Genomic DNA, 27,334 nt, shown 5'->3' on the forward strand with positions numbered 1-27,334 from the left:
CTGCAGACCTCACTTCTTCATATTCTTAAGTGGGCTAGTCACGTTTCCACATACAAAAATACACATAATATCTCTATTTAATTTATTTCATTTTATAATATTTTCACTGAATTCTATGAAATAAATTTACGATTTACAAATTAAAGTATTGGACACTATATAATCTTAATATTTTGCAATCCATATCCTTATATTTGAATCTGTTTCAAGATATTTGAAAAAAAAATTTTTAGAAGCATAACAGTACAGTTTGCCCCCAATTCATATTGGAATATTGCCAGCAATAATTAATAAAGCTTGTTCAGAATAGCATTTATTCCCGACATCATATTCAGTGGCGAGTTCTCAGGATCTACAACAGTAAATAAATAAACATAAAATCATTTTGATGCCATGTTTTTAGACGACACCGCCATATCTAATTTTGATTTGGACCATACCATTTCAAGCTGCAGGGTGTCTAAACAATGACTCAACAAACAATAAACATATCTTCCACCCACCACACAAATTTTAGCCACAATTGAACAACCAAGAAAGCAACAAATATCAGGCTGCATCCTGAAAACAACGAAATAGCACATTACAACCAGTCATTACAAACATGAAATCCTCCACCCCTCCCAATACACCCTACAACATTAATGGTTCCTATACTCATTTGTATCTATGTACAACAAAATTAGCCAATAAATGCACCTGACTCATCAAACTTTTGACCAACCACTCATTCTAATTATTGTTGAGTGAGGGCGCTATTTACTAATGAAAGGAATCTTTTAAAAGAGTTAAGCAGATCTAATATTACAAGCAGTGAACATCAACTGATGCTTAAATTATTGAAGGTATACAGTTCACTTACCTGAAAACATATTTGAACAGGACTTATAACTTGTACCCATGAGGCCTGCAGTCTAGCCGCAGCTTAATTTGTGCGACATATGATTTATCAGGCAGTGATTCAGATCTAGTGTTGAAATTAAAATAAAATATTAAAATTAATTTATTATATTACAAGCAGTGAACATCAAGTGATGCTTTAAATAATGAAGGTATACAGTTCACTTACCTGAAAACATATTGGGACAGGACTTATAACTTGTAACCATGGGGCCTGCAGTCTAGGCGCAGCTTAATTTGTGCAGACCGCACTTCTTTATATTTTTGAGTGGGCTAGCCAAGTTTCCACATACAAAAATACACAAAATAATTTAATTTTTCATATTATTCAAATATAAGGATATGGATTGTAAAATATTTGCTAATTAAAATCAGGAATTGTGTTGTTGAAGTGTATTGTTAGAAAGTAGACGATACTAATAGAGGTAGCGAGATATGTGGGATATGTTGTGGCAATGTTATTGGAAGACCGATACTGATGCCGATACAGTTTCTGAAACCTCGTTTTGCTTTTTGATAGTTTTAAAAAGGTGTCACCAACCATTAAATAGGTAATTTCTTTGGTGATTGGAGGGTATTGAAAGAGTCATCGCCGGTAATTTGTGCACGCCGCGCCCGTTGTCACGATTGTAAATGGGAGTGAGGAGTCGGGTGTGTGTTGTTCACTGTGTGGTCGGGATATCGGGAGAGGGATTCTTCGAGTCGGGGAAACTCACTTAGCAGCGGAGGTACAGTGATCGTTGTTGTACACCCAATTCAATTAGAATTATGTACAGATACATGAAACACACCAAGATTTAAAGGTTGCTTGAAGGTTTTTAGTATATAATCTCACCAAGCTAGTTTGTCCCTACTAAAATTACTACGGGGAATCACATAACTTAGGGTGTAGGCTCTTGGCAGTCAGGCAGGAGTCTTCCTTTCTTAGCATTCGGGTGTCGCCTTATATTAGCAGACAGACACTCCTCACAAAAAGAGCCGTTGACACTTTCCCAGTTTTTCCACGGAGTGCGAATACAGGTCACAGCTTGGGTAATAAAGTCACAGCTTGCCCGATAATAAAATTTCAAGAATGTATGAAACATCTCCAAACGAGTGTAAGTCAAATTGAAATAAGTATAGATTTTATCATTTGTGTGTTAACAGGAACGCACAAATGATTTGGAATGTATTTAATGGTGTGTATTTCAAATTTGTACATTTCATTTGAAACGATGTGTGACTGTCGTGACTATTTTTAAATGGCGTGTGACTTTCAAAAAGACACGATTTTATAAACAATACCTGTGTATGATGGTTAAGAGTGTATGCATGTTAAGATAACGTGTGTATTTAAAAAGATGTATGCGTTTTTACATTAAAAATGTTTTGATGCGTTTGAAAATGATTGATATGTGATGTACATCAGTTCCAGTAAGCCGATCATGCTTAAATGATATCAGACACAATTGCTGATCATTTTGTAGACCTTTTAACCAAAACAACTACCAGTGAGCTTACAACTCGCCTACAACATGGAACCAGCAATCTCAGAGCACAACAGAAACTGGTATATTATATTATGGTCAACCAACCCAGTTTTATACTCATAAATATACTTAACCGTGCTTAATTGTAGTCCACTAAACCAGTGTTAACTGTAGTTAACCATGGTAGTTAACAGATGTTGGTCTACAGACAAAAATTACAGCAGCTTGCAATGCAGAGCACAAGCTCATGCAATGAATGGTTTAGTGTAAATAATAATTGATAAAAAACACATGGATTTGCTAGCTTCAGTGAAAAACGTATGTTGCTGCATTTTGATAAAGATGTAAAATTAAATTTTTGTTGATAATGTTAGCCATGAATTACATTGACATTTGCAATCAGACGACTGGATTGCATCAACAATTAATGCATTGCCTTAGGTTAATACCTTTGTCAGCTTGTAATTTGTATTAACTACAATTGACAAGTTAGAAGCTTTGTTATCACACACATATAATGTGTAGGTTTGTAATGAAACACAACACTTAACAGACCTATTTAAATTCCGTATTTTCGCGGAAACATGATTTTTTTTATATATCGCAAACTAAAACCTCAGAATAATTTATGGTAGTATTATCAGAGTAGTAACAAAGAAAGAAAATAAGCTAAGCATCATGGGATAGTGGGTTCATGATCATCTTTGCCAGCAACGATTCATTTATTCGACCTTGTCATATCAGGGATTTGGCAGTAGTTTATGCACGTAGCATGATAATTGAAACAAATCGGTCGTGCTGGACGTACACATCCTTACTTACTTTGTGATTGGAGGATATCCACATACAATAGTATACTTCTTTCATTACGGTGAGGGAAAATGGCTACTTCTGAATACAGCGCCCCTATAGGCGTGAATAAGTTAATGATGACAATCATACATATTACAGTTAACATATTTATAAAACCAGGCCATTTTAAATCACGCACATCGTTTCAAAATAGAATAAACACATTTGAAACACACACCAATAAAAAGCACCTATTTTCTTCAAGCATTTTTTTCATAAGAATGGTTCTCGGCGATATAAATATATTGTTCTAAACTACAATTCCACTTATTTCGTCAAGAATGAAACTAATGCCACCACTTTGTACAGTGAAGAAGACATTGTCCTCATGCTTGAATTTTTGATAGATAATATATTTGTTAAGTTTGGGGGACATATATTTCAACAAATTATCGGTATTCCAATGGGAACCAACTGTGCTCCCTTTCTGGCCGACTTGTTTTTATTCTCGTATGAGACCGAGTTTCTTCAGAAACTTGTTAGGAACCACTCAAATTAAAGGAGCTAAATCTTTTAATTTTACATTTAGATATATTGATGATGTCCTTTCCATCAACAATCCTAACATTTGTGATTCGCTCCCATTGATATATCCCACAGAACTAGACATTAAAGAAACTACAGAATCAGCTTCCTCTGCCTCATACCTTGACATTTAACTCGAATTTGACAACAATGGTCATCTTTCTACAAGACTTTATTTCAATTTCACTATCATCAATTTTCCAAACCTGTTTTAAACTATTAAGTGAAGGGTTTACAAGAGAAAGACTGATCTTGTCATTTAAAATGTTCTATGGCAAGTATCATCAGCTGGTAGACAAGTATCATGTTTCTATGAAACAGATGGTAATAGAAGCGCTGGATGTCAATTGTCTTGCACGAGGATGACCTAAAATTCACGATTGTTACTCAGAGAGATATATGGCGGGTGCCACATGTGGAACACGATGTGCTCACTCTTTTCGAAACACCTGACATCACCTCTTGAGTTGTGCCTTAAGGTCCATGCATCTCTCTCACCGATTTGACAGTGTGTTGTTTGTTTTGTTTGTGTGTCCCCTGTGTGTTCTCGGATTTGTAAATATTGCCCTTTGACATTGATTGTTTGGATTATAGTTGGCTATTGTTGCTTGGATTTTACTTCAGTCACAGGAAGTGATCTGAGATCAATTATTACACATACAATTATAAAAATACTATTTGTTTTGTTTTTTAATGATGAACTGTTATACCTTTATTCCCTTATCCCAACTAAACTACTTTAACATGCGAATATATTATCAACATTTAACGGATTTTTATCCTTTTTTATATCATGCTTTTTCTTCTACATTTCATTGTTTCGATTCCTTTTCTGACCGTTTTTATGATCCAACTACAAAAACAAAAAAAACTAAATATTATACAGGGTATATTATTAAAGGGCGAGAAGTCATATTTCAACAAGAAGTTTCACAAGCTTTCAAAACAATATACATTAATATTAATTTAGTCAAATCCATTCATGTTGCTGTTAAACAGGACATGTACCAAGCATGAAATATCATAACTGCTATTACAGAACAATGGCATGTTTTTATTATCCAAATCGTATTCACTTATTTAACACAACAGTAAATAAAACAATTCTAAGCTAATGAACACTTGAAACAAATCTCTGTGTTACTGAACACATATTTTAATTGAGGGGAAACAATATACACTATGACAATCTTATACACAACAACGGACGACACATTGAACGTGAAATAAACAAACTACTTACTTGGTCTTGGTCCACAGTCATCGCAGTCTGTACCTAATGCACATATATTCCATAAGGACCCAGCACCCCCGTCGTCACATTCACCATCACCGCGCAAAAAGCATTGATTACTGCATACTATACAAGAAAAAGTTACAGTAGAATAATGACTATCGTTATTTTGTGTGATTTTGCACTCACATTAATAATTGTTGCAACTGACACATAGAATGATCTGTTTGTTAATGTTAAAATCGTATATTTTTGATGATTACTATGAATGAGCGATAAACATATATTTTGGACTTACAAGTAGTATGTCTTACTCCACAGTCTGCACAATCTGTGCCATAGGCACAATAATTGTACCAAGATCCTGCACCACCATCATCACATATATTATCATTAGAGAGATAGCAGGTGTCAGTACACGATACGGTTTCAACTATGAAGAAAGCACACTCCCGTAAACTTAAACTTGTATATTGGAGCATATTATTTAAATAAGTATATCAAGTAAACTAGATTTGTCAATGGAAACAATTATTATATTGGACTGGCAATGAGTAACATCATCAATCATAAAAACCTGTCGCTGTTCATGTTATTTCTAATATCAGTAATGCATTAAATAACATTATAGACTGAGTGATTGAAATGTATTTGTACTTACATCCACGTTTTGCTTCGATTTCTTCTTTAGTCTTAGACGTTTGTGCATTCTCAGGTGGTTCAGCCTGAAACAATATTGATATACGTATCACCAATACAAAATATAACACAAAAAGAAGAGTTCCTAAGAATCATTAGTCACTTACCGAGTATATAGCACGTATAAACATCGCCAACACTACGAGTAAGGAATACACTGTTTGAGGCTTTGCCATCGTGACCACTTTCAGAAAGCTACGAAATCTGAACACAATCTGTCATAAATACAATAAACATAGACGAGACAAATTATGATGTATCAAGTAATATCTGTGGTTGATCAAAAACAATGTAGGTATTCCACATACTAATTGTCAAGGCAAATTCAACTGTCTAGGATTTGTTAACTGATTACTATGATTTTTAAAGAAACTTCAATTGCAAATGTGCTTGTGTTAAATCGGGTCAGGTTTTCGACGGGAGAACGTATCGGTTTTAGCACAATACATAGAAATGTTAATGTTTGAACTTGCTTTATTGATCACGCCAAACTACGTGCTTGATATATCTTTGTTGGCAAAGAAGAAGGGAGAAAAAATGACATTTTAGAGAAGCAATACATTTGAAGATAATACACCACATAATCAGCCAAGTGTCACGTAGTTTTCAGTGAACGAATTATAGAAATCATTATTTCAAAGAAAAAACAAACATACAACATTGTGCACCAAATATGCTACAGCTGTTCTAACTTAAAATTGATGGAATTACAGAAAGTTACCTAATTTGTAACCACAACTTCAGTTAAGCTATTTTCTAAAAGGTGACAGACTACGACGTGTACCCGAATCGGGCATACTAAATGGAGTTCGTTTAACAAACACAATTCGCCCATACCAAGCGAGCAGACAGTGACTCCACAAACGTAGAAAATTGCGGCATGAACAATCATATTCCAGAATTATGCAGAATTATATTGTACAAATGAAACATGCACAAAAATGTTTGAGAAAAACGTTCAATAATACCATACTTACATGCAGAGGTGGACTCGCCAACAACATCAACTGGAGAATTGAGAGTTGGTTAGAATAAAAACGTCATTTATAGAAGTCAGTCCATATGCAGTGGGTGTGGCAATACAAAACAGTATTCAATGCGCATGTGCTAATGCCACACAATGACAATTTTACTTAAAATCAATGAAACAAAACGAAACTAATATGACCAAATCATTGGTGAAATAGTTTAATATGAAATTCGAGATCACCAAACAATTTTCATCAAGGAGTTTTAACAACTTCGTTGGGAGGACTTTGTTGCAAACTATTTTCGAGCTTAATGGTACTCTCAGATTCTAGATAAAAATAGTTATCCAATCGCAGATAATTAATTTCGGCCTATCGTGTACATTCTTATTATCGTAACTGTCCTATCATGATAAGCTTTATCTACCAATCGCATTCTTGTAACAATAAACTTTCCCGCCTGTACTTGGGCTATTTAATTGACTGTCGTTAGCCTTGTACGAGTAGTAAAAATAAAGTGTGCTTGGTCAACCGAGCTGTTGTCTCCAGCCTGTTTAGCCATATCGAACACAGACTTTACTACACCATTCAATTCAAAAGATTAAACTACATAGAGAATAGTATATGTTTTGTGGTGTCATGAAAACCTATGAAATTAATGGTTAAAACATTATTAACGAATGGAATCATTAATTTAACTATTTCAAGTCACATATTACAAAACTAGGCCGTTTTTTCATATATATATATATATACAATATTTATGACGAAGATGTTAGCAAATAAAAAATTACATTCACTTAGTCCAATTACCAAGGAAATTATAGAAAAAATGTAGCATATTTTAGCAGAAAAAGATTATTAAGTCACTAAATTTAGGATTTTTGATGGAAAGTACATCATCAATATATCTGAATTTGAAAGTAAAGGATTTGGCTTCTTCATTTTTTGTTTAAACTAATTTCTATAGAAATTAATTTCACTTTATACAACAACAAAAATAAATCAGCCAGCAAGTGAACACATTTATTTTGTAACACCAGGGCTTCGTCGATTTGTACTGATCAATTGGGATGGTCTTACTTGGATTTTAATAATCAAAATAACACATAATTTTTCTGCGGAATGCATGGTCCCGAGAGGAGAAGTGCCGTAATGTGAAGCTTGACCATTAGGTATAGTTTATAAGCGTCGGTTTAATCCAAGCTCGCAGTATATATTTACTCTGTCGTTTATTCAGTGTGTCAACATCCTGTACTCAATATTTTTGTCATATTACCTCAAACCCTGCAAAGAGGAGTGTGCAAGGAATCATAGGAAGAAACGGTGTGCATTGCCGTGTGATAACTGTCATGAAGGTGATTGACAGGTCACACTTGTTTTCAACTCTGGAAGGACAGTTGGAATCTACAAGGTGTGCTTGTGATTCACACAACAAAGGGTGTTTACAACTTTGGAAGGACAATTGGAATCTACCAGGTGTGCCCTTATTTGAATAACAAAGGATGTTTACGATCTACAGAGTTGCATACGTGACACAGCTGCTAGCAGGATCACATTCTGATTGGCTCATGTGGAAACCCAGGTGGTGTCCCTGAATCTGGGCAGTTGGGGTCTATCATTTCAACTTAGTGTCATGTGTGTTGCTGCTACGATCTTATGAGACAACCACCATTCTGTGAGACTTGTATGAACTGCTCTGCTATCTCCTGCTTTCAGCGGTGCTCTCCAGAATAACAGCGTTCCTCTGCAAGCAAGACTCCTATATTTCTTCGTTGTCCATTTCTACATCCTGGAACTGTGAGTTATCACCAATGCACACTTCCCTAAGCAATCACCTATTTTAGTGAATTTATTCATTTTTATTTTTCTGGGCTTTGTTTCGTGTAATTATTTTGAGAGGTATTAAATCCAGGAGCTTTAACTCGATATTTTGGTGTATTTCATTTCCAGTACTATTGTCTTGTCTACCCCATACTAGCAGTGAAAGAACCCCCTGTCCAGTGTGCGTTCTGTGGGAGCCCTCTGTTTAGAAATAAGCAGGCCTTACACTGTGACACAGTAATATTTACATGCTTAACCTAAAACAATTAAACAAATGACACAACATTACTAATATCAATTCTAATGTATGATCTTTTTCAATTGCAGTTTTTTTTTAATTTTATTTTAATTTTTATCACTGCATTTTTTTAATTTTCCAACAACACACTGTAAATGCTCTTCATAAAACTAGAGAATAAAAACTGTTTATTGCTATCTGAAACATGTGTACAACCAGCATAAACAATGGGTGGATTTTATGATCAGTTGTGGTAAATATTTTTTTTATTGATGACGTGTCTAGAGAGAGAATATAAATTTGTTGGGGTATCACGAAAACCTATAAAAATTAATGGTTGACATATTAATATGGAACGGAATCATTAATTTAACTATTTGAAATCAGTTCTTTTCACATATCACAAAGTAAAACAGTTTTCGTTTTAGCCAATAGAAGAGAGAATTATAGAATATATATCTCTAATTTTAGGATTATTGATGGAAAGCACATCTAATTGCTAAGGAAATTTAACTTTAAACAAATAAAGACATAATTCAGCAGCCAGCAAAGGAACACAAATATTTGTGACGCCAGGGCTACGTGGATTGGTACTGATCAATTGGGATGATAATATTGAAAAGCAAAGAACCATGAGCCGCGCTTAACATGACTGTCATTAAAACTTTCTGTAAGCGTTATGGCATTTGCCAGTGTGTTACCAGTGATTACACCAACCCAGAAACCAAGCCTAAGTAGCATGTCAAATTAATTCATGTATACTCTCACAGCACATGCTGTTGTCTTGCAAAAACCCGAGAAATTATTTAAACAAGATTATATTTTGTTAATATGATGGAGCAATTCGATGAGACCTGATTCCTATAAAAGTGAGAAGATTAGTCCCTTAGATGGCTTTATTATATACTCTCAAATGTCAGATTTACTCTGGAACCTGTAGTGCGAAGGATATTTCTTACCTCTACCAAGTGGATGTTGGTTGTCTTATCCGAACTAGTTTTTCAAGTTGAATGATGTATTACTGTTTGCAGTGTTAGGGAGGGTGGGATTGTTGAAGCCAATTGAGCTCCAGCACTTGGGAATGCAAACATTTATTTGAATACTACTCCATTGAAAAATACCCATCATTTCATTTTAACATAATAACTAAAATTGTGATTTTGGAACATTTTTTTTTCAAATACATAAATAAATACACAGCCTTGTAAATTAGGCAGAGCGTTTGGAAAATATGCATTATTAAACTTTTCAGGATTTACCATGAGATTGATTTAGTATGTTTACATCCAGATGAGCTCCGAATTTTAAACAGTGTGTAGTCAGCATTGTCTACATATAAAAAGACATGAACAATTTGTTAGGCAAGCGAGTGCCCGCAAACATGTATTAATACCTTAAGGCAGTTCCAGTCGAATTACATTTTTTCACTACTGAGTATGTTACAGAACATACTTACGTAGAAAAATGGGAGATAACTTATCACTGTATATAACGAAAAACAATTAGGAAACAGGTAACGTACTTACTTGGATTTAATAATCAAAATAAAACACCCTTTTTCTGAGGAATTCACGGCGCCCGAGAGGACACGTGCCGTGACGTGAAGCTTTACAATTAGGTATCGTTTATGAGCGTCGCTTTAATCCAAGCTCGCAGGACATATTTACTCTGCCGTTTATTCAGTGATATTCACATGCTCAACAAGGTGGTGTACGTCACGACGTCACTTCCGGTTTACTCCCTATTTTGCGTGTATAGTGGCGGCCCCGAGCAGAGTTTTGTTACCATAGCATTGAGTTTATTTGGTGCCGCTGTAAAGGTAAACATTTTCATCATCGTCTTTCGTATTTTATTTGGAAGAATATATAGCAAGCTTCCGCATACCGATGTGAAACTAGTTTAATATTTGCATAACTATATTTTTTGCCAATGGCATCTTCAAAATGTGAATCGCCATTCCACACGAATGGCAGTATTTTCCAAATCACTGCCGTACATTTCTGTTGTCGTTAGTATATTTGCTGACCAAAAATGTGTGGGCCCCATAGGCGCACCTTTTTAATTTGGTGTTTAAGCTCATTATTTGTGGCCTTTTATTGGAGGACATTACAACCTGGACCTGCACGCAAAATAAGGGATAGCTCCGACAAATTAATTATAAATGTTTATTGAGTCTAACACGCCGACGCCTAGGCAGGTAAAACGATGTAAGGTACCTGTACACCTACCTCAAAGTGACAGTAAACCTGCCCGTTGTAGAAAAGTATTGTTTGATTCTCAAAAGGTAAATTTGTTTATAACTAAAATTGTATTATTGATTCTCTATTAGAAGATTCTTTACATAAAACTCGTTCGATTTTTGTTGGTTACGTCATTACATTATTGCTTGTTTGCTTACATGTATAGTAAAGCAATGTATCATGTGCTGGCAAGTCAAAATTGGACATATGGTGAAGAATCAGCATTGGTACAGTTTATTGCATTGTAGTATTGTGTTGACAAGAGTCTATGGCCTGCCACAAAAGGTGAATACTATTGAAGTAAATGTGCTGATGCTGTAGCTAGTGTATCAAAAGAAGAGAAATGAGAGTGTAAGTTTTGTGAATTTTATGTATATCTCTTCTTACTTTAGGCAAGCATCGTTTGATGTGTATCTGATTACTGGATATAATTAACAATAACAAGCTGACGTATTATTGCTAGTGCTTAAGATAATATTCATTGAATCCAATATACTACAGTCTACACACCAAAGTGCTATCACTTATCACAATCATTGTTAATTATATAATGTTACTACATAAATGTTCTATGCAGGTTTGGCATGGTCATTACCAAACGCTTCAGCGTGGTATTAAGAGTTTGTTTTCAGGAGTTGGTGATACCAAAGTGGTAAATGGTTGTACTTATGGGGGTAATTCCTGGAATTGCAATAGAGAGGGTCCAGACTGAAATACAATATGTAGTGTTTTCATGTTTCGTCTGATATTGCTGTGGTATCTGCTGCTGTAACTAATGCGAGATTTGGTTCGAAGTTCAGTGTATTGTATGCATCCATGGTTATTTGTTTTTTTGCTGAAAACACCCCTTTTTTTCTAATTACAGAGTCACGCTTGTTTCACTCCTACTGAGAAATCTGCATTGTTGCTTGAATGTGAGCTAATTTAACACATTTTCCAGACCAGCTGAACAGTGTAACAGCCAATTTTAACAGCTCATCACGTGATTTTACTCAGAATATTTACGTGGATTGAGGCTATTCCATTTTACACAGGAATAATTGGGAGTGGATTATGTGAGGGATTGTGTCAAAAGAGATGAGTATACTGAAAAGTAATATCTATCCTTATTTTGCATCGCTGAGCATTTCTGTTTTAGTATACTGGTTTGCAAATGTTGAATTTGTATACTGTGCAATGTTTTTTTTCACCGAAACGCTCCTAATGGTTGAATCTCAGGTTCGACTCAGGAAAGTGTAATGTAGGCTTACTTCCCATATTTCATTTTTCGTGGGTGTTGAAGGAGAATGTAACAGCGCACCACATGATTCCTTTTAATACAATGGTGAAAGCAGTGATTTATTTTTCAAAAAGGGATAATGTATTCACCGATTTCATTTTTAGCGGGGCGGTGATCCGTGTCATAGAGAGGGTTTGTACTAAACGTGCAATATGCAGCTTTCTCCTGGAAGGCCCAGCATTGCTGCAGTATCATACGGTTAAGTGAATAATGAAATGCTCTCCTAATTTAATGAATTATAAACTGTCCAATGTTTATTTTATATTTAAGATGGTGCCTCTGCTGGGCAATTGAAAATGTTATTTTCCGGTTGCTAAAAGAATTATTCACATTTCCCGTGGGTGATGAGAAAAGAATATAACAGCTGTACCAGGATATATTTATATCTGCTGTAATAAGAAGATAATATTGTATTTTGAACAAGATAATATTGTATTTTATACAAATACTTTTGTCAAATTACGTAAGCACATGCGCTACTAATAGGGGAAATACGGTATCAAAATATTGTCACTTCTTTAACATTACTATATATGACAATCCTTTTCATTTTTTTTAACTATTTTCCTTTCACTTATGATTAGTTTGAAATATCCTCTCTAGCTTTATCTAATGAGTTCTTATCACTTGCTCATTATCATGTACATTGTGCTGTAATATCTTTGTAAGTTTAACCTCATAGACTTGTTAATCCTTTTCAGTGGTATTGTCTTTCAATTTTTATCAAGAAATTATCATTTCCTCATTCAAAAAATGTATTTTATACTATACCATGTGCAGTATCTCACTTGAATTTACATAGGAATATTCACTCAATCTTACTTTCAGTTTGAATTCATATTTTAAATATTCATCTAATATTTTGTCAGTTACAAACACTTTGCAAACTGTTGGTGTTAATCATTATTATAAAAGATTTTTATTTTTATAAATGAAATAAAATGCTACATTCAAAACTCTTAGTTTCTTCATTAATTGTATTTGTATATGTGACTAGTAATGTAAAATGTCATTTTGATACCCAAATATACCCCTTGACCCTGAAACGCCCCTTCTAGTACTGCGGAATACATCACTTTCACTGAAAACAATTTTCCACTAAAATAAATTCCAGTGAAAATGACATTTCCCCTATACTCTATTTTGAGACTTGACACATCAGTGAAAATTAGATCCACACGTAATGCCTGGAAACTTTTCAGTGAAAATGAATTAAGTGAAATTCTATGCGACTTCATGAGAAACTGAAATAAACAATTATATGACACCAACCCCTACCCATTATATACACTATACTCCCCAAATATTCTATGTAACTTCAGGAGAGATTGAAATAAACAAATTATATGACAACGCCCCCACCACCCACCCCAAAGCTCACAGAAAGTAATTCCAATTCCAATCTCTAGTTCAGCACTAATTAAATTAACTACCTTGTCCTTATGCCAAGTTATCTATTGCTTACATCAGTGACTTCAAAATCTATGTTAACGAAATGTTTCAATATCAGGAATTGCACTTGCTCTTTATTAACATGGGAGTGCCAGTCTTTTGTTTTCTATTGTAATGGTAATTTCTTGCGATTACATGGAACCTCAGACAACTAGCCCTGTTGGTTTGACCGGACTCCACACAATGACGTTCGCTGGTTCTGTTCTAAACTTTTTGGATTTCGGCATTCCCATGATGTATCATTGGAATGAAAAGATGTATAATAATAAGATTAATACGAGAATACCTCAAAGTATGCACTCTGACAGTACACCGTCGGTCGATACTCCAGCTGTACTGTCTTCGTGCATATTTGGAGGTATTCTCGTAATAACCTCATATTATACACTGGTATAAAATAATTTAGATGTGATAGCGCACAGTAAAAGAAAGTCTCTGTCCAAGAACAGGCATAATAGCGTGTTATTCAGTTTGTCAATACATGCAGCTAGTTTTTGAATTACGAAACGTGCTCTAAGAACATACATATTTGCCGCACTGCATAGCCAAATAGTAAAACGAAATATGATAAGAGAGTGTAGTGTGTACACAAACAATCCTTAATATTTGACTGATACACTTGGATATTTATATTACTTCATTTGAGTTGGGCCTTAACAAAAATTGTAAAACAGGCATTTAGTAAGTTTTAAACATGAACATTGTTCGGTAATTGTGGTAAATATATCATCCAAGTTATGCTGGTGCTTACACTATAACTACATAATATGCATTGGTTAGGCATAGTTTTTTCGTACACACAACATTCCGTAACATTGTTGTTACAAACTAGCTAAATTATTAATATTTACATCTATCAAGCATTTCATATTCTGTATCTCATTATATTTATTCAAAAATTAAATAACAGACAAATAAATAACGTAAACATGTATAACGTTTTACTAATTTAATGACTAATGACTATCATTTCCCGTCAATTGTCTACGGCCTTGTTACTTTAAAAAAAAACATGTTCGGGAATATTTACCCTTCGTTACAAACATAATACCCAATGGAAACGTCAGAGAAGTGTCTCCTCAGAATACTTTGTAAAATTGATTTTGTAATTGATTTTTTTGAACTCGGCATTTTATATTCCATCATTTTGATAGTATCAGAACACATATATTGAATTAACTCTACCTCTGAGTAGCTAAGTACATGCCTCCACGACTCGGCTGTTGCAGTTGAATGCCGACTTCTCTTCGGACGTCCTTCACTAAATTCCTTGTGCATAGTTTTCTCTTGTATCCAAGATTTCACTTCAAATGGTGAATTTATGTGTAGAAATTTATTACCAAACGCTTCAGCGTGGTATTAAGAGTTTGTTTTCAAGAGTGGGTGATACTGAGGTGACAAATTGTTGTACATATGGGGTTAATTCCTGAAATTGCAATAGAATTGGGTTAAGGCTGAAATTCAATATGTAGTGTTTTCATGTTTCGTCTGATATTTCTGTGGTATTCTGCTGTTGTAACTAATGCGAGATTTGTTCCGAAATTCAGTGTATTGTGTGCACTCCAGGGTTATTTGTTTTTTTACTGAAAACACCCCTATTTTTTAATGGCAGAATCGAACCAGTTTCACTCCCTCTGGGAAATCTGCATTGTTGCTTGAATGAGAGCTAATTAAACACATTTTTCAGACCGCCGGAAGAGTATGTAACAGCCAATTTTAACAGCCTATCACGTGATTTTACTCAGAATGTTTATGCAGAAAGAGGCTATTCTATTTTACGCAGGGATAATTGGGAGTAGAATATGTGAGGGATTGTATCAACAGAAATATGTATACTGAAAAGTAATATCTATCTTTCTTTTGCATCGCTGAGCTTTTCTGTTCTTGTATACTGGTTTGAAAATGTTGAATTTGCATGCTTTGCAATGTTTTTTTTTTACTGAAACGCCCCTAATGGTTGAATCCAGGGTTTGAAGGAGAATGCAACAGCGCACCACGTGATTCGTTTGAATATAATGGTGAAGGCAGGGGGATTGGCACGAGAGGGCGCCATTCGATCTGAATGGAAGTCAGTCGTCCGTCAAAGCAACAACGTCCCTTTTACAATGAGATAAAATAGTCTTCAACAAAACTTGTAAACATCACATAGTAACAGGCTCTAAAATTATGTCTATTCCAAACCAAATCAACCGACAACTAGTTTGACGCCACAATTTCTTGCTGGAACCTGAGTTCTACCACAGTCCGGACTGTGGTTCTACGCGTGATTTTATTGCGTTCAAAATTGTTACATTTCAAACTGCGCATACACACATAGTGGTTTATCGAAATGCATACTAATTAGGTAACTTGTCACTGATAAAAGTTACTGAACAATAGTACTAGAGTGAAATATAAACGTTCCTCTGCATTCTCCGTGAATTTCGTAACTTGCTATGACCACGGTAAAGAAGAAAACCTGTGGTTACTTTCAACAGTATTGATCAAAACCGGGTCTCAAAAGCACTTTTACATCAGTTTTTCGTTTATTTTTTCAGCTCGTAGCGTGCTATCGGAAAGCATTTTGGCACAATTTTACTGAAAAGACGAGTTTTTCGTTGCACATGAATATTAATTTATTTATTTCAACCAATCGTGTCATGCAACCCCCGTTAATGTATTTACTGATTTCATTTTTGGCGGGGCAGTGAACTATGTCATAGAGAGGGTTTGTACTGAATATGCAATATGTAGCGTTCTTCTGGAAGGCCCAGCATTGCTGCAGTATTATAATGTTAGGTGAATTAATAATGAAATGCTCTACAATTTAATAAACTGTCCAATGTTTACTTTATTTTTAAAATGGTGCTTCTGCTGGGAAGTTGAAAATGTTATTTCCCCAAAAAATATATATCAGGATGTCCTAGTTTTACCATTGCTAAGGTCGTTTTCTATTATGTTATGTACTAACTAAATATTGTATTTTGACTATACAAATACTTTAGTCAAATTACGTAAGCACATGCGCTGCTAATAGGGTAAATACGGTTTCAAAATATTATCATTTCTTTACCATTGTTATATATGACAATCCTTTTCGCTTTTTACTATTTATTTTTTCACTCAGGATTAGTATTACCGGTAAATATCCTCTCTGGCCTTATCTAACGAGTTCTTATCACTCACTCATTACCTTGTACATTGTGCTGCAATACCTTGAAAAGTTTAACCTCAAAGACTTGTTAAACCTTTCAAGTGGTATTGTCTTCCAATTTTTATCAAAAAATTATCATTTCCTTTTTCAAAAAATATATTTTATACTATACTATGTGCAGTATCTCACTTGAATATACATAAGAAAATTCACTCAGTCTTACTTTCAGTTTGAAGTCGGATATTAAATATTTATTCAATATTTTGTCAGTTGCGAACACTTTGCAAACTGTCGGTGTTAATCATTATTATAAAAGATTTTTATTTTTCCACTCACAAATAAAATTTTACATTTAAAACTCTTAGTTTCTTCATTATTTGTACTTGTATGTGACTACTAATGTAAACTAACAATTGTCATTTTGATACCCAAATATACCTTTTGACCCTAAAACGCCCCCTAAGTAGTACTGGGGAATACTTCATTTTCACTGAAAACATTTTTCCGCTAAAATAAATTCTAGTGAAAATGTCATTTCCCCTATACTCTATTGAGACGTGACACAGCACAGTGAAAATTAGATCCACACGTAATGCCTGAAAATTAAATTCTATGTAACTTCATGAGAGTTGGAAATGAACACCTACCCCTCCATATACACTACACCCTCAAAACATCCTTTCACCAGTGTATTCTATGTGACTTAAGGAGAAATTGAAATAAACAAATTATATGACAACGAATGTAATTATAATGTCAGCCTCTAGTTCAACACTTATTAAATAAACTACCTCGTCTTTATGCCAAGTTAACCATTGCCTACATCAGTGACATCAAAATCTATGTTTCAATTCCAGGAATTTCACTTGCTATTAATTGCATAGGAGTGCCAGTCTTTTATTTTCTACTGTAATGTCAATTTCTTGTGATTACTCGGAACATGAAGTTGTAACCACAGACCGTCTAGGTGCTGTAACTAAATCCTGGTATAAGCACCGGTTAGGCTGGCTTACACAATGCATGTGAAGCCAGCTGAGATGTTTCTCATTGTTTGGTAACTATTTGCTGTAAATACAACAAAAATCAATATAAAAATATTACCCACACAGTATTCTACATCTTCAGCCATTGCGATTGGATCGGACGCGAAGTCCTCGTATCTAACAAGTTTTTAGCGACCATTCAACCATGCTGGTAGATGTTTAGCATATGATATCATGTCAAGCACATGTTTACAATCACGTGCAACGTGTTTGATTAAGTCTCCTTGTTTGTCGATTATTTCTCGCCGCCGAACGTCCCAATTCCTCTTGGAACACGGGTGAGGTGAATAATTTTCAAATCTATTGGTTTTAACACTCCCAGTGATTGGAGACGAAATACTTCCATTGCTATGTAGTTATATTTGTTACAACCCTGAACAAATTCGGACAATACAGTTCTTTGGCAGCTAAATCTTCGATGACAAATTTCTTTGAAACAGTTGATCTTCGATTTCGTTAGTGAGAAGTAGTAATCCGGAAACCTACAGTTATACAGCTCTTTTAGAGTTGACGTGGCTCATCTTGTGTATCAAATAATGGCTCGAAAAAGTAACACATATTCGGATTCTGGTTAAAGAGTTCACCGCAAAATGTGGAGCCTCCCTTGTAACTGGCAACCAATATTACTGATGGCCGAATTGACGTCTCGTTGTGTAAGCATATCGCTGGAAAGTACATTCCTTCCATTCATGGGGGATATGGCAATGTCGATATTAGCAGTGCCATCCGTATATATCGCACTTGTCTCATTGTTAACACTATGTATAAGTGCACTGATTTGATCAATGTATGCAGCATGTGTACAGACAGATACCACAATTCAATGTACGCAATCACAAAGAATTATAAAAGTGTCCGTGACATGCGACACTTAATTGTCCACCCAGACAGTAATATCCTGATTTAAACCCATCTGATTAAAATTTGATGTAATGTGCGTCATGTATTTCTTTTTAATTTCATACATTTTGTTATTATACATCTGTTACCGTTAAGTTACAGAGTGCCGTAATTTTGCGGTATTTTACAAGGTATTTTCATCCTACCATATTAGGAAATGCAAATTATTAGTTGTCTTAGTTGGAACATAAAGTTGTAACTAAATCCTGGTATAAGCACCGGTAAGGCAGGCTTGAACTATGCCAGCTCAGAAGTATGTCCAATCCTATAGATTTCTCATTGTTTGGTAACTATTTGCTGCAAATATTACCCACACAGCATTCTACAGGTTACTTGTTCTTTCAGTATTTGAAGTTTACACTACCTGTCTTTTTAATTTTTTTAACATGGCAGGCTTGCAGGAGTCGGTGCACTAAACAACTTAGGACAAGATTTGCAAGTGTGTCAGAGGCGGAAGAGGTTTTTAATTCTTCTGTGATTACTCCAATATTCAATCTACCGGTACTCCTCTAAACAAAATACCAGTAGATGTTAATTCACCTGTGGCTATTTTCAGCCCAACGGGAAAATCATCAACACCATCAACGCCTGGGGAGTATTTTGAGAATACACTTGGCAAATTCTCAATGTTGAGTCAACGACAGAGAGTAAGCTTGCTATCACAGATCTTCAGACTCTGCATGATGGCTGAATTTTCTGAAGTACCTTCACACTTTGTAACTGGTAGTTTTCTATCCCTAGCGATGAATGGTATTTCAGAGTTGTAAAATCAAAAGCAGGAAAATTTAGTCCAGTCTCTGCAATTCAGAGAAAATTTCAGATATAACAGAATGCCATTGACCGAATGCCCTGGCCAATGTTGGCATAATCATCATAATCGCGACAACATTAAGTTCTTTGCTGTTAATAATGCTGAGCAGTGCAAGAGTCCAGAAATTTATCAACAATACATTGAGACAATGTATACTTATACTTACAAGTGGTTGTCTCTTCATCGTGTACCAATGTGGAATTATGAAGATTCTAGTGAGACGCAAGCATCAGATACTTCTGAAGTTGGTGATACATGTGACAATCATTAAATGTCAATGTGGAAGACATGGATACAGATATACTTGCTACTGTAATGTAATCATGTGATATTGAGCAACACTGTAAAAATGACATCAATCAGGAGTGGGAAATAATGGAGCTTAATTTTAGTAACCAGAGAAACCTAGATATATCAAATGATAATGTAAACGATTCTCCACTGGATAATAATGCAAATGAAGTTGAGCTGTATAGTACTGAAAAAGAGGTAAATAAGCTACTGGACTTTATTTTATTTATTTATTTTAAGGGGACTCACAATTATAATTTGTGTAGTTATTATTAAACTATGAACTGTGCTATTTGAATCATACTTCAATTAAGTTGTCACTCACTGGATGATACTGGTGAGTTACTCGTGATATTCTGTTATATCATTAAACATCAGTTGCCGTATCTCAATAAAGGAGTTCAATTTTTTTGGTATTGGGCATGGGGTATCTACATCCTACCGTATTGAAATGTGAAATAATTACAAAATATTTCCGAGATGACCACGACTTTTCTCAGTTCTGAGCATTCAACACCAAACTGTTGGATCAGGAAGATGTATAATAATAGGGTTATTGTGAAGATAATGCAAAGCATGCACTATGACAGAACACTGTCACATGGACTTTCACTAAATGCCGAATGATACTCCCATTGTACTTTCTTCATTCAATATGTTGCAGTATCAATAACCGAACAATGTTCCACTTATTCATTAAAAGGGGTCATTGTCCGGTGAAAACTTTAATTGGAATACTAACTTCAGCTAAAGAGAAAGAGATAGATGATGCTAATATTTGTGATATGCCAGGTGTGCATGGCATTTATCCTGAGACGGGAAGGTGTGGGCGGAAAGAATGAGACCCATTGAAGGTATGTAAACTGTATATTCAACAAATGCCTGATTTCAGGCCATGCTTTTGGAAAATAACATTGGAGTCTAAAATACCTCATGTCGCGATAAACAAGGTATCGCGAGTGATTAGGGGAGATTTGCTAAAATGGTATGGAGTAGGAACATGATAATTGGCTCTTCTGGGGGTTGACTTGGGCCAGTGAAGTGATCACTCTCTTTTGAAATTAACATCTGCAATTTGAATGAAGATACAAAGATTGTGATGGTACACTGTTGTATTTTAAAAATACTTCATTTATAATTTATCTCAATATGAAAATTACGCATGTTGTGGATCTAATCAAGTTTGTTTCCAATCTATAGGCTAAAGTAAACGTAGCTGGCATATCTAGAAGTACTTTGACACGACGCATTTGTAAGAATGGTTTCAGTAAACATTCAGCCAGCCAGATTTGTATAATGTACATGTATAAACTACATTCAGAATATATATCTGGTTATGAATGATATTAAAAGCAGTGCGAATGATTGTTCCGGACAAATTATATCTTTCTGGTTGAAAATGTTTGCATATTAATATAATATAGATGTTTTGACACTGACTTATTTGTTCGTCAGCGTTCAATACAAGTGTGCTAAAAATGCCTTTCATCACAGTTGTTGTTGAATGCAATTTATTTGCAAATTGGGGTTTTGGGAAACCATAAACATAAAAAGTGACAGCGAAATACAAAAAATGGCACTTGATAGAATTCCTAAAAATACTCTGTACAAGAACAACTGGGCCGTGAATACATTTAAATTTTGGCAGAAGGAGAGAAATATGTTTTCATTGAACTCGACTCCGAATATAAGTGCTATTAAGCCAGAATTAGAGTTGATGACGAAAGACTAACTAAATTATTCCTTGGCTCGGTTCGTTTCTGAAATGAAAAAGAAATATGAGAGTGATTACCCTGGTCAAACTTTGTATGAACTAGTAATGAACATTCAAAACCATTTGTCGGTTAAAGGTAAATGCTATCGCATTTTGAATGACCCATCGTTTAAACAACTCCAAGATAGTTTAGATTGTGTTATGAAAATTAGATGCGCCACAGGAATATGTATTCAGAAACGTCAGGCACAAGTTTTAACTTTGGCTGATGAGGACATATTTTGGAAGCAGAAGTTGATTGGATATTATACTGCACAGACATTATTGGATGCCCAAGTGGTTTTATTTGGCATACATCTTGCTTTGCGTGGAGGTCAAGAACAAAGAAATTTACGCCCTGGCCAAATTTGTAAAAAATATTGAGATTCGTTAGGCAAACATTATCTAGAATACACAGAGGACGTGTCCAAAACAAACAGTGGAGGATTGGCATGTAGGAAAGTACAGCGAAAAGTAACTACCGCCTTCGAAAATGCTAACAAAGAGAGATGCATTGTACGCTTATATGATATCTACAACAAACTCTGGTAAGTTATAATACTATCCAATTTTACTAAGAATAAACTCGTCCTTCTGCTATATAATGGTGCAATAATTTCGTTTAAATAACATTTCACTTTATTATTTAGTCCACCAGATCGACCAGAACAAGCGTACTATGTGCAACCAGCCCGACAAATAAAAGCGAGTTGTTGGTATTCGACCACACCTATTGGAAAAAACATGCTTGCAAAGACAGTGGGAAGACTGTGTGAAAATGGATATTATACCAATCACAGTTTGCGAGCAGCTGCAGCCACACGTTTGTACAGTGATAAAGTGGATGAACAACTTATCGCTGAAAAAAAACGGGTCACCGAAGCTCTGCTATAAGATCGTACAAGGTAAATTCTTTTAATTTAAATTCAGCCCATAAGCCCTACACCTGGCAAACTAAATAAGTGTAGTTGAAAACAAAAGTCGTCAATTTACTTAGTAAACACATTTGATTATCGTACTCACGGCGATTTGTCAATGAAATTGCAGAACCATATGCGAAATTCAAGTAGCCAATCAGCGAATACATTGTCACCAGGTGTTGGCAAATAAAATCGACAGTATAGTATGATTCTCCCTCAAAGAATCAAAACAAAACCTATACACAGTGCGGCGGACAATAGGTGCCAATTTGTTCATTTGTGAAAGATTCATTGTTAAGGCAAAACTATATATTATTGTGATCGTGGCCGATACAGTATTGTGTTCAGGCCTTGGAGCTATTTTGTAAAGATATAACAATATTGATAAGTTCACAAATTGCTAATACTGATTTTCTGTTCGTATCTTTACAGTATACAAGCATCGAGCAACAATTTGTTGTGAGCAAGGTCCTACAAGAAGATACATCCAAAAAAAACTAAAAACATCTGATTCTGAATCAAGTCAGTCAACGAAAATGTCCGACAGAATAATGGAAGGCGAAAGTATTGGAATTACAAAGAAAGAAAAGAGCCGTAATAAATCTATACACGTAGAAGTGGTTATTCCTGAAAATGGGAGTTTTTCTATGAAAATTTATCAAAATTAGGTCGACTGTAAATTTCCAGCATGTATTAAAAGTAAACTAGATTTTTCTTGCATAACGAGTTTTGTGTATTTGTACTTGTGGGCGGGCAATATCCAGATATTGCCCGCCCACGGGTCACAAAGTAAACATGAATGCAGATGGATGCAATAGTTCTCAGAATGTCCTGTGTGAATAAAGAGTTGAGCCATGTAGAGTGTTGTAAATCAGGTTATTGACATGTTGGAATGGAACAATACCCAGCTCTAACATACCCCTACGCATTGAAGAAGATCAAAAATAGCATGAAAGAATATACAAAGAGTGTATTTCTGAAGATGGAGGCTGCTTCGCATTGTTTGTATGATTTATTTGCAGGGTTTGTGACTTATGGTGAATTCAATTCCCTATACACTAAATGAAGTGTATGGCCAGTTTCCATTATCCAATTAAGTATGGAAGCCAAAATGAAGACCATATCAACACCCGTTACCAATATTATGAAATATTTTAAACTGAATTATGTGAGTTACTCTATTGTCCATCTAATGAAGTCACCTCTGATTAAATATGTGTGCATAAATTGTTGTCATCTATGATTCAATTGTATAGATATACCAAGTCCAATCCTTTATCATCCAGCAGTACGCATTGAAGATGTAATCTGGATTGTTGCATTTATGACAAATAATAGCAGCTTTGAACAAACATATATACATATATAGAAACGGAAATACTTTCCAGCTTCGTATGATATAAGACCTTTGGTATCAGGTGGGCATAGTCACTTAATTACTGACTCTGACCATTGTTTGATTTGTTTAAACCCTTTGTCTCACAGATTAGATACTAATCAACGTCTACATGTATGAAAATGAGCTTCACTTTTGTCCAAGTCAAGTGAGGCTTTATGATATTACTGATTTTCCATTTTTAATTTTTTGCTTTGAAAACTTGTTGGTATCTTTGGTGGACTTCTAACAGATAGGTTTACTTTATGTCGATATATTCATTTTTTTTTTAATATGTACATTCCTTTGGGTTGATCACCACCAGATGTATTCAATTTGTGACTGTATCTTAAATCTGCTTCTGAGTATGGTACATATTAGCCTGCATGCTGCTGATATTACCATACATAAATTACTGTAGACAAGCAAAAAATGCTAATATAATTATCAGGCAAGGTTGAGTCTAGGAATGACTGCCTCCAATCCCTGTTGGCAATATATATATATTTCGATTGAAAGTAAGAGAGTGGGAACAGCATGGTATCGACTTCATTCACCATCTGTATGTACCAGAATATGATGAAGATATTAATGAATACCACCAGGACCGTGAAGACCATGGGCATTTGATGACAAGAATAGGACAATGTATTCGTTCAGGATCAATTCCTAATATTAAAGCTTTAAACAGTTCTAACACAGGTAAGAATTGTTGGTGGAATTGACTTAATCGTGCAGGCCTCGCATGCACAACATAGACCGGTAAACACAAGCAAAGTGTTGTGGAGTCAGAAAAACTATCATCCCCCGCTGTAGCAATTTTTTTTAGGAAGAAGGATACCATGCTGAGTTTCCTTTTGTGCAAATTATTGCTAATTGGCATAAAGCAACATATGGGCACGGGTTAACCGAAGATACAAGAGCTGCATATAATCGCGATATGTTGAACTATATATCAGATGATTGGATGCCCTGTCATGTCTACATGAAAGACTATTCAACAATGAATCAGGTATACACATGTATATACCTATAGTCATGACCAACCTGTAATAAAAATAATCTTTCAGTTGTTTTCTATCTTAAAAAAAATCAAAAGAAGGCACGTGTTGGTTACGATCATGTTTTTGTAGTCTTGGCACTACACATATCAAATATTTAATGCAGGGTAATTAAAGGTATAAGAGGAATGACAAGGGAAGTTATATTTGGCGTTGTTGAAAGTGCATGTCACAGTGTAAGGCCTGATTATCGCTGTGGGAACCCACAGAACTCACACTGGACAGGGGTTCTTTCACTGCTACAATAGTACTGGAAATGAAATACACATACACCAAAATAAAGTTCCTTGCTTTAATACTTCTCAAAATAATTACAAGAAATAATGCACAGAAAAATACAATGAATAAAGTCACTAAAATAGGGTATTGCTTAGGGAAGTGTGCATCGGTGATAACTCACAGTTCTAGGATGTAGAAATGGACAACAGTCAATGGCTTCAGCAACACAACGAAGACATACAGGAATCTTGCTTGCAGAGGAACGCGGTTTTGAATGGATGAATGGTTGTAGCCTGTATCACTTGTCGTACAATAAATATCGTAGCAGCAACACACAGGATACTAAGTTGAAATGATGGACCACAGCTGTCCTCAGTCTGTCAAATTTATAGGCATAAATGGCCCAGATTCAGTAACACCACCTAGGTTCCCACATGAGCCAATCAGAATGCGATCTTGCTAGCAGCTTTGTCACGTAGCAACTCAGTAGATCATAAACATCCTTCGTTATTCAAATAACAGCACACCTGGTAGATTCCAATTGTCCTTCCAAAGTTGTAAACAGCCTTTGTTATGTAAATCACAAGCACACCTGGTAGATTCCAACTGTCCTTCCAATGTTTAAAAAACAAGTATGACCTGTCAATCACCTTTATGGCAGTTATCACACGGCAATGCACAGTTTCTTCACATGATTCCATGCACACTTCCATTTGCAGGGTTTGGGGTAATATGACAAAAACATAGAATAAAGGATGCTGACAGTGCAGAAAGAAGACGATCAGAAGGCAGAGCTACACAGTTGCCTCCAGAACATCTTAGAGCTGGAACATCGGATGATGTTGAAGGATTCTTTTTCATAATGCACGTTATTGGGAAGGATTTGTGATCACAAAACGTTTACAGATAATTACAGGTAAGATACAAACGAATTAATTTCAGACACCACCACTAATCAAAACAGAAAATAGACAAGATTGGATGCCCTGGCATGTGTACATGAAAACTAATTGTCTGTATTAGAAGGGAATCGTGTATATTTATGCGCCAACACCAACAGCTAGAAAGCTGATAAGTAGGTTCCCATTATCTTTTCATGTTGACAACCATTTATTTTTTCAACCTGTTATGTCAGCTTGAATGTTTTTACAGGAAAATATGCAACGAATTTTCAAAACGAGTTGACCCTGATCTGCCTTCTATTATTGGACCAGTTCAGATGAGCGCTTCACAATTGGCCTTCTTTCAAGCTTTAACCAGCCATCTAAATATGGGATGGAGCGGTTAGATAAAGTTAACCTGAACTGAAGATCAGATGCTGGAATGTTTCAAGCCAATTGGGCATCTCTACCCCAGCGTGGTTCATTGACAGTGACAGCGCAATTTCATAATCTGCCGGAAGCCCTACCATCGCCACCTTTAAGATTTAATTGAGACCACTCCCATCACATAATAATAGTTTGTGTTTTTACAGCATCACTGCCTGTGGACCTGAAAAATTAATATGAAAACATGTATAGTTATATATTTTGTTTGTAAAGTCTATTTATTTATTTATGTATGTATACATTAAACCTAACAATGCATCATTCCATTGAAAGAACTTGCACGAATGATATTGTAATCAAATATTCATTAATCTTTTCACCACCACTCAAACACAATAGTCTGCAACTTAGGTTCACTTCCAGGAATATTGAAAGAAGTGTACAAGGAATAACTTGCCCCCCGACTCTTAATTTTGGTTTTCGTGGGTGCAATTGAACTGCACAACCAGAAAATTGACAACCAGTTGTATTCATAACAAATCACGTGAAGTATGAGGGAATTATTTCATTTTGTCAACACATGAAGCCAATCTGATTAAAATAAGATTCTAGATTTGGCTTTTTTAATTTTTTTTTCTTATTTTATTTGTTGATAGTTTTTTTTCAAAGTTTTGGTAATTGTGAATGCCGAATCACAAGTACGTTACGGAATAATTAAAAAAAAGTAATATGAAATACACGCCGTACAATACATCAGATTTTAATCTGATTGCACATGGTGCTTGCAAAACCAGGTTTTTGAATAGGACACCACTGGTTCTGTGATTGTATTGACAAAACAAAATTCATAGGACTAAGTTTTTCACTCATTTGTGAAAGG

At 35.1% G+C, this 27,334-nt stretch overlaps 1 protein-coding gene and 2 pseudogenes across 1 annotated transcript; 2 read left to right on the top strand and 1 right to left on the bottom strand.

The window, feature by feature from the left end:
* Positions 1-4,418: 4,418 nt before the first annotated feature.
* Positions 4,419-6,690, bottom strand: LOC144357790 (uncharacterized). The gene is made up of 6 exons (XM_085492828.1): positions 6,657-6,690; positions 5,787-5,894; positions 5,642-5,705; positions 5,279-5,413; positions 4,990-5,106; positions 4,419-4,599 (listed from the first exon to the last, which is right to left on the bottom strand). The coding sequence occupies exons 1-6, from the start codon at positions 6,681-6,683 to the stop codon at positions 4,589-4,591; spliced, it is 462 nt and encodes a 153-aa protein (XP_085348954.1). The 5' UTR covers positions 6,684-6,690; the 3' UTR covers positions 4,419-4,588.
* Positions 6,691-21,431: 14,741 nt separating this feature from the next.
* LOC144357797 (zinc finger MYM-type protein 2-like) lies at positions 21,432-23,254 on the top strand (annotated as a pseudogene).
* LOC144357796 (uncharacterized) lies at positions 23,068-26,628 on the top strand (annotated as a pseudogene).
* The last annotated feature ends 706 nt before the right edge of the window (positions 26,629-27,334 follow it).

This window comes from Saccoglossus kowalevskii, chromosome 18, assembly GCF_978046115.1.
Source record: "Saccoglossus kowalevskii chromosome 18, keSacKowa6.1, whole genome shotgun sequence".
NCBI lineage: Eukaryota > Metazoa > Hemichordata > Enteropneusta > Harrimaniidae > Saccoglossus > Saccoglossus kowalevskii.

What these genes read in the sequence shown, in the direction of transcription:
- LOC144357790 (XM_085492828.1), bottom strand. Translation starts at nt 6,683, where the DNA reads ATGTTGTTGGCGAGTCCACCTCTGCAT. An exon ending in TTATACGTGCTATATACTCG is followed by an intron (nt 5,706 to 5,786) that starts GTAAGTGACTAA and finishes ATATTGTTTCAG; the next exon opens with GCTGAACCACCTGAGAATGC. An exon ending in TGGAGTAAGACATACTACTT is followed by an intron (nt 5,107 to 5,278) that starts GTAAGTCCAAAA and finishes TTTCTTGTATAG; the next exon opens with TATGCAGTAATCAATGCTTT.